This window comes from Crocodylus porosus, unplaced genomic scaffold (genome assembly GCF_001723895.1).
Source record: "Crocodylus porosus isolate Cpor-Errol unplaced genomic scaffold, CroPor_comp1, whole genome shotgun sequence".
NCBI lineage: Eukaryota > Metazoa > Chordata > Crocodylia > Crocodylidae > Crocodylus > Crocodylus porosus.
The window spans coordinates 40,787,074-40,796,378 of record NW_017728906.1 but is presented as its reverse complement, the minus strand read 5'-3'; the positions used below and the strand labels follow the sequence as shown (position 1 = coordinate 40,796,378).

General features: G+C 39.4%; 1 protein-coding gene across 1 annotated transcript in view; it reads left to right on the top strand.

The window, feature by feature from the left end:
- DSCAM (DS cell adhesion molecule) overlaps window positions 1–9,305 on the top strand; it is a 620,508-nt gene that overhangs the window by 447,866 nt on the left and 163,337 nt on the right. The window contains exon 12 of the mRNA XM_019557111.1: window positions 8,910–9,106. Coding sequence (XP_019412656.1) covers window positions 8,910–9,106 — 197 coding nt within the window. The remainder of the gene's footprint in view (window positions 1–8,909; window positions 9,107–9,305) is intronic.

The following is a 9,305-nucleotide window of genomic DNA, read 5'->3' as shown; positions in this document are numbered from 1 at the left end:
TCCTTATTTTTCTTGTTGACTATTAGCCTAGTTTTGATGACATAATCTCAGCATGTCTCATGTGGCCTACCACAATTTCTCACAACATTTCCACAGGCTTTTACTATAACTCATTGCAGAGAACAGAACTGTCAACTCACCATTTTCAATTTTCATTCTGTTAGTTCTTAGGAAGTTCACTTGGGCAAAATGGGAATTGTACACACATGGCAATGAAGAATCAAGTCATTCATTTCAAAACTGTTTCAGAGACAAGGGAGAGAATAAGAAATATATGCAGTTTTTAGTCTGATGTATTATTCTAAGGCAGCAGTTTGCACTGTACAAACATAAAACAAGTGCAATCAAAACCCCAGGATATGGAAAAGACTTGCCTTAGTGAATTCAGGGAGCAAATCCCATTTTTTATTTTATTAATATCTCTTTTGGTTAAAATTCATAGTTGCCATGCAAAATAAATCAACTCCTTTTCCCATAATGTGACCTGAAACTGCTTCTGAGTGAATAAGATATGAACCCTAAATGTTCACAGCCTTTACCCTGACACATTCAATCACATCATAAGGCTCTGGCAAAGCCGCCAAGTGCCCAAGACATTGTCATTCTTGTTAAGACTTAGCATAAAATAAGGCCTGTTCTAGCCTAGAAACATATGTTTGAGTAATACTTAAAATCAAAGTAACTTCATTATATAAGTGTAATAGGCCAACAGAGATGATATTTTAAAATAAGCTGAATGCTTACTAATTCCAGCCTGAAAAGAAGTAATTTTTTAATGTAGGATTAAGGTTATCCTGTATGGATGCCCTTGATGCTGCGGTTTATTACGTATCATAAAGCCTAGGATAGGCCAGGAGTTTTGCCATGCAGCCCACGAAGTGGCTTTTCATGCTTTGGACACTGAGAAGGGCTATATTTATGATTCCTGCCATTGCTTTTTATTTATATTCTACTTTTGGAATATTTGTGCAACAAGAACATGAAGGCCAGATCCCTGCTATTCTTTGTGTTACAAAATGATAAAGTTTTCCAACAGTGTTTTGTTTAGACAAATGCCCGGCTAATACAGAGAATTTGTTGCAGTTTTAAACTAGTGACAAGAAATCTGTCAGTGTAACAACCATTAATCTAAGTGTAAAGACAAAGCTGATTGTCTTAAGGAATCTTTCATTCTAAGACAGGTAAATACACACTGGGTGCATCTACATAAGATGCTAACTGCACAGTAGCCTAATAACACTGCACAGTAGTGTGCCACGCAAAAGCCATGCTAATACGCTACTGTGCAGTAGTATTAGGCTACTGCGCAGTTACCGTCAGTAAAATGGCATGCTACTGCACAGTAGCACTAGTTACTGTGCATTGATTTAGTACTTGGTTATGCAAGTACTTAACTTAATGTACTGTAACTACTGCATGTTAATGAAGGTGTAGACACACTCTGAATTAATCTCAGACACATTGTATAATCTCCTGGTTTTTTGGTGACATGCTCTGAGTGAATTATACATACTAAATCATTAGTTCATCAAACTGCATTTCTTGATCTTTTTCTAAATTTCTTAAGTTTGTTTGAAATTATTTCTCCTTTGTTAGTATCTCAGGGATAATTAATGACAGAACGTTTAATATTTGAATTTTGAAACTCATATCCCATTAAGTAGCTATGTAAGTCTACTCACATTGTTTCTTTAATCAGTTAGATTAGTCACGTGATGAATTCCATGTGAATTCCAAAATTTGCAATAAAATGTAAACAATGAAATTAAGTCAACAAATATTCAAACAGTTAAGATGTGCCTTCTACAAGTACCTGTGCTGGAAGGGTTTGTCAGAGTGTTCACAGTAAGGGTCTGGCAAGCAGCACAATGGAATTCATTTTCATATTTGAAAGAATACTAGTGGGCCATACTTTTTATATTCATTTGGCTCCACTCTGGGCTGTTGCTGCCATTAAAAATATGGAGAGTTACAGAGGAATAAGACAGATGACAGATCTGGTTTCTTGGTTCTGGCAAGTGGGCACTCTGGGGCTATAAACAAATATCTCAGTTGACTTGGTCCTGATTGTCTCAGGGGTTGACCCAGATCAAAATTGTTTTAAAAAGGTTTGAAATTGGGCATATAAGGTTTGTTCAACCCTTGTGTAGAGAGCATCCAAGTGATTTCATCCTATCAGCAGTTTTGTTTTGGCTAGGAATATTACATATATAGCACCCACTCCCACTCCATTGATGGAAAGATGCTGACTGGAAATGCCTTAGTCCTGGACAGCTTCTTGGTTACAGTGATTGTGAAGTGTGAAAAATAAGCTCTGGAAGGAAAGGAAATATTTAGCAATGAACCAAAGGTGCTATGAGCCAAAGCTCCAGAACTAAGGTGCTTTGGCAGTGGGTGAACCAGTGCCAAACAAAGACTGTTTGAAAGGTAGGGCAAGCAGAGATAAAGCTGCATATGAAGAATAAAATGTCCTCTTCTCACATTAATTCACTACCATTCTAATCAAGGAAATTTGCTTAAATAATTTGTGTTATATGCTTTCACTTGCTTTTTTTAAACATGAAAGGGGGGTGGAACAGCAACTGAATAACTGTTTGATGGCCACTCTTAAGAATGAAAAAATAGAAGTTGCAATAAACATATCCCCCCCAAAACTCACTGTCTCTTGCACAATTTCTGGACCATCATGGCTACAACATCAGTACCAGAAGAAGAATGAACCCCAGGATTAGATATTTCTCAACTTGGAACTTGAAAAACTTTATCAGTATGCAATATAATAACAGTTTTGCAAGTCACGGTATTAAGCATTGTAATGCTTCATAAAAACATCAAAACCTTTCTAAGGATCATTCTGCAATTAGATCCTGTTCTAACCAAAGGTTCCGCATCCCTGTTAATTATCAAATCCATTTTTTATGGTTCAGAAACCCTTCCAACAAAAGGGGCTGCATCCTGACATATTGTCATATCTAAGCATCAACAGCTCTGACATGTGAAAAGGTTGTGCCACCAAACATTAGCATTTCAAAACAGCCATTATAGTAACTCATTTAAGTAAAATTGCTTCTGCTGTCCACTAGTAAATGATGTTACATGTCCAGGTGAAAGGGTTTGAAAAATCCTAAACCAAGTTGGACAGCACTCTCTGCTTTTTGAAATTGAGACCCATAAAAATATGAAAGGAATGAAGAGGACAGATCCAGGCCCACTGCACATAAAAATGGGGAGAATGGTACCATGGAGGGTAGCACCAGAGTATGACAGTTCTTCCCCTACTCCTACCCTGAAGTGAATGGCTAGGCTCAATTCAGAGTTCAACAGTTCTTTTCAGCATATAAGGCTTTCAAACTTTTCCAGGGCAAGGACTATGTCTTAACTGAGAAACTGACTTGCAGATAGCCATTCAGGCTTGCCTATTCGGGATTGCACACAAGCCTTTCAACAAGTACCTCTATGGAAAAGTATCTTAGGAAAGTCTATGAATTTAATTGTCTGAAGTGGTTGATAGTGGAAACCTAAATTAGTTTTTTGGGATGTTACTCATAGTTTTTTTTCTGTATTCATCATATAAATGTGCTGTTACTGTAATAGACTATGTTACTCTTCACTCCACCATATAATTACATTTTTCATTTCCTGCCTAGAGGTGGAGTGGGTTAAGGATGTAACATTTTTAGTCTAAGTCCAGGGACTCCAAAAGAGTTAATATTTCACTTCCTTTAATTGCAGATGCTCAGATCTGTTTCTCCTTTATCAGTCCAAATACTGGCAAGCAACACAGTTGCAACATTTTCCATACTTTATATTTAGCCTAATCAGGAAACAAGTAGACAGAGAAGACACCTTTAAGATTGTACCTTCTGTGAGGATCCTGCCTGCAGCTTCTCTCTCCTAGCCCCGCCGCCTCTCGCCGCCAAGCTCTGGTGCTGTCTGCAGGAAGGGAGGGGAAGGAACTGCACATTGGGGTTTACCCAGCCTGAGGTGGAAGGGGAGGGGAATGGGTGGGGAAGCCATGAGGCAGGGGGCTTCAACCCACCTGCCCCCTCTTTCAGCTCAGGCTGGGCAAATCTGAGCCCGTAGCTCCCTCCCCTTCTCTTCCTGCAGACAGAACTGGGGGCAGGCCTGGGCTGCATGAGCCCAGTCCCAATCACATGAGGGATTGACAGAAGTTCTCTAACATGATTCACTTTGGAGAGCCTTCATCTGATCCCTCATTATATGAGAGTAATTTGTCAAGTAATCGGGCACTTTGGTCAGGGCATGACTGTAGGGCACTTTTAGGGGGCTGCTCACATGACAAATGTCACTTCCGTCAGCACCTAGTGCATGTAAAAGTCTCCTACCTCCCTTATTCTGTCTGGACAAAAATAAGTGTGGTTAACTTTAAGAAACTTCAGCCCATTTCTTGGGATCTATCCCCATTCCTCTGGCCCCTCTCCAGTTTTGCTACATCCTTCTTAAATTGCAGTGCCCCCAAATAAGCTTTTATTGGAGAGGTAACTCAAACTGTTGCCTGGTTTTTAGTCTATTCTCCACTGCTATGCACACATAAAGCCCATAACTTTTGATTGCATGTGCTTTGAACCCAAGGTTTCTTGAAGTGCCACTGTTAAGCAAGGTGTAACCCAACTCTTTAGGAGAATTTGAAACCTGGATAACAGCATTTGAGTTTTGATAGTTCTTGAGTTACACCCTACAATTACTTGAGGATGTATCCTCAAGCTTATCTACCTATTCACTTCTTGCCTGCCTTATGAGGACTGGAAGTCACCTCCTATTTCCTGTATATTTGGTCACTCCTCATTTCACATGGCCTGCTCCATTTTCAGCCAAGGAGCTTGAAAAGAGGCTATCTGAGACTTCCTCAAAGTAGCATATTGCCAGCTGGCCAAGGAATTCTGCCAGGGTTCTGGTGACCCTTTAGTGTGACTGCAGCAAAAAAAACTACATGATTTTTGGAGATACACCCAAGAATAGAATGTGCACAAGGACATTTCTAAGAGATGGGAAGAAGTGTGACTTGTGAAGCCCTGTTAAGTGTCAGGAGAGAAATTTAAACATCTAGGACATGTACCACTTTCAATCCACCTTCCCTTTTATGAAGATTTTGACTGAGTGCTCCACCATGTATTAAGTATAAAACCCATTGCCATTGTCTATTTTTGTAGAATAGGAGCAGATAAAGAAATAAAAAGGCCAGGTGGGCTAGTGAAGACTTTGGGACCATGTGCCAAGTAACAATTTAGGTGTGGGCCTAAGGAGTGGATTTAAGAAGAGGTGGTATTGGCGTTAAAGCCAGAACTGGGTAAATGACCACTGCTATCCATGCAATTACAGAGCAGAAAAATGTCTGGGGAAAATATAGCATAAGTAGGAAGTCCCTTAGTTAGGAAGGGGTGGAAAAAATACCTGGAGGCTCAGTTGCCAAATAGAAAAATATCTCAGATTAGTACTTTAGTTCAAATTGAAATGATTTCCTTTTCATGTATTTTTTTCCCTTGCTGAAGTAAAGAAAATAAAATCATTCTATGAAGAATCATGGAATTAAACTTTTTTCATGCAAAAGGAATTAAAGGGATTCTACAAAAATGCTAGCGGAGGATTCACCACCTCCTCCTCTTTATCCAGTAGGTAAAGCATGAGGGCATTCAGCCAGGATGTGGAAGATACTGGTTTAATTCCTTCTATTGCCTTAGAGTCCATTTCTCTGAATGTGGCTTAAGTACCAGGCTATCAATTATTCTGGGCAAGAAGGGGCATTCCTTCCTGTTGATGTTACTCCACTTTCCATTAAAAAATTAAACCTTCACTCCAGCAGAGACTGGAACCAAGGTTTCTCACTTCCCAGGTGCTTGCTTTGAATGTCCAGGCTTAGGAACTATTTTCACTTCATACAAAGTGAAACACCATCACCAGGAGTGATTGAGAAAAAAATCAGCCCAGAGAGCACTGTAGCCTGATGGTTTGGGCATTTTCTTGGGTAGCAGAGGAATCACAATCTCCCTACCTGGGGTGAGTGCCATTGGTCTATTAGATAAAAAGTGGACATGTCCCAATATCTACTGCTGTATAGCCAAGGGGAAAAAAGTGTTTTTCAACTGAAAATATACAATGCCTTTAACTTGAATTTGTGAATCATTTCAGAATGACTAAAACCAGATTTTTGGTGAGCAGACTAGTTGCCAAAACAAAATGTCGCCAGCTCTAATTAGAATCAGTGAAGTTTTGTTTATGGAGGACACTGTGTGCTATGGGGTAGCTTTAGTTTTAGAGGGTAAAAGCCAAGCCATTTCTCTGGCTATAGTTCTACTCCCATTTTGTGATGGAATCTAAAATAGGAGACAAATGAAAGTAGTGTTTTTCCCCCAAGTTATATTTGAACTGATTACTGAAAAAGAACATTAAACGTGGGCAATAACAAAGGGATAGAAAGCCTATTGATGAACATTTTATTTGGAGATAAGAGGGCCCTTTCTTGTCCAAACAGCAGTGTTTCCTCAGCAGCCTGGTACCCCATATTGATATTCATGAACCTGTCTTTGTGATCAGCTAAAGCCTTAATAATGATCAACTAGTATCCTCTGAGGTTGTTCATCGTGTTCCTTGTGGGAGGCAAATTCTAGGCACTAGTACCATTGATAAACTCAATTTGGAAAGTCTGTTCTCTTAAAAGCACCATTATTTTAGGTATTTTAATTATGTCCACCAAACAGTTAGCTAATGACCTTCAGCTGTCTGGGGAAGTCAACTACCAGTAGGCAGGAACAATCTGCTTTTTGGCATGTATGTTCTAGTGCCAAAGAATTGGGCAAACTCCTCATGCAGTTCCACAAAGATGGGCTTCATTATGTAGTTCTGAAGACAGTGCTAATCAACTCTGGTTTTCTTGAGTTGGTATCTCTGTGCTAGTTTTTCTACAACACTACAAGCATGGGTCTGCTGGGGGCAGGGACACACAGTGGTGGAAAACCAGATTATTTGCAGCATACTGCATCAGCTGTCTTCCTTCTGCCATGTTGGCATTCAGCCTTCATGATCTCTACACCTGCCTCTTCAGATATTGCAAGCAACTGCTTAAATGCCCTCTGCAGTGTCTCATATTCTCTGTCTTTTGCCTCTTGTTGCAATAAGGTTGCAGCCAAAATTGGTAATGTCTCATATACTCGAGCTGAGCTTGTGGCTTAGTGCTAGCTGGAAAAGGCAGAACTGCCAAGTGTCTAGAACTGGAATCGCCACAACTGAATGTGTTGACTTAGTTAAGAACTCCTGGAGTACAAGTCTACGTGAGCAGATCCACAGCGTTACTTTTCTTCCATCCAACCACAGGCTAAATGGGCACCAGAGAAGCAAAAAGGTTCTTATGTCCTTTGAATGCTGCCCCCTCAACCTCTGTCCAGAACAGAGAATTGTTGGCAACGCAACATTTCCATGCATGGGCTAAGGAAAGAGAGACACATTCTTTCACAGTACACCTTGAATCTATTGCTAGGGTCATTCCAGCTAACAAAGTGCTAAGAATTCTGGGATGTGCCTTCAGAAACTGTAGCATCTTCCCCAGGTGTAGCTACATAGGTGTGACTCTGCCAGTATGGTGACTAATAAGTGGTTGACTTGCCTGGGTGTCTAGACTTTTATTAGTTCTGCAGTGAAACTGTATCCTAAATACTTTCTTGATCATGGAAGTATACGATGGCAGTAATTGAGTTTAGCATTTATGTAGGGCTGAGATCACAAACGAATCCAGTGTACAGTGTTTGTGGGTCCTGCAGTTGTGATTAATTTTGTGGCATCCTTCAATCTTGAGGGATACTAGCATTTTCAGGGTGTGGCAAGAGGTCCTTTTTTATTAAGTGCTGCTTTGAGATAAAGTTGGGTTTTGTATTTTACTGTGAGGGGAAGATTTATAAGTACAGAAGATTATATATCTATGGTATAGCTTGAGGTTTGAAAAGAAACTTTACACTTAAATATTGTCTTTATAGCTCAGTGGTGGAGCTGATCTGAAAATGTTGAGCAATCATTTTATTTCTGCATCTGTTTTTGAATTGTTGGCATTTCATCCCAATTTGGCATAAAAAAGAGAACTGAACATATACAAATATTTGCAGTACTGAAATCCAGTTTACCAGCAGCTCAAGAAAAGTAAGGATGTCTAGTTTTTTAAACTCCTTTCCTCTCTGCAGAGCCGACATAGCAAACAGTTAACCAGTAGGCTGAAAATGATGTTCAAACTCTTCTGAAAATACTTACAACTAAGGAATGTATTAAGAATGAATCAGGATAGGTGCAAAGCTTCAGTATTAATTATAATAGATGTACAGTCCATATGCTAATGATATATTCTATTCATTTGTAGATTGTAAACTTGTCTATTCAGAGTCTGGTTTCTTGTGTTAGTACAAACCTTACCCTAATAGGGCCAGATGTCACTGAGGCTTCTATAATCTTAGCAGTTATACAGTATGTTTTTACAAATTAATATAAAGGTAAATGCAATTTCCATTAGTCAGATGTAGATTTTTGCTGACTTTCTGACATAGTCTTGTAATGTGTAAATGAGTAATAAAATATAAGTTCTTATATGATCTTCTGTATCTTTTCAGGTCACATCGCTGACTGCCTGTGGCTTCTAGCATCTCTCTGTATCTATCAATGTTTTAACTGCATTTAAGCGTCCAGGTTCCGATAACCAAAGTGTGTGGGAGGAATCATGTGGATGTTGACTTGGGCCTATCTTGTGTTAAAATATTGTTTCTTCTATTATGTAAAAAAATAAATCAATGCCCATCTGTTTATTTTAGCTAGTCAAACTATTTAGGTCTTGAGTGGGTTTAAGATTCAAGGCCAGACCTCACTCAGAGCAGCTGCCCCATTCATGAAGTCTCTTTGTTGTCTTTGCTTTTTAGTTCCTGCAATGATAACTTCCTATCCAAACACCACCTTAGCAACACAGGGTCAGAAAAAAGAGATGAGCTGCACGGCACATGGAGAGAAACCCATCATAGTCCGCTGGGAAAAAGAGGATCGAATTATTAACCCTGAAATGTCCCGCTATCTTGTTTCTACCAAGGAGGTGGGCGATGAAGTGATCTCTACTCTGCAGGTACTCAACCAAATTGACCAGCATGTTAGACTGTTGCTTGTTTTTGTTTCTTTTTCTGTGGCTGAGAACAATGATCACATCTGCACACAAATCCTGCCTATCCATAAGTACTAACTATAGGCCTAATGCTTCTCTCACTCCAGCATGAGTCAGGAGTAACTTTACTTAAATTATATAGGTGTTTTATATATATATATAT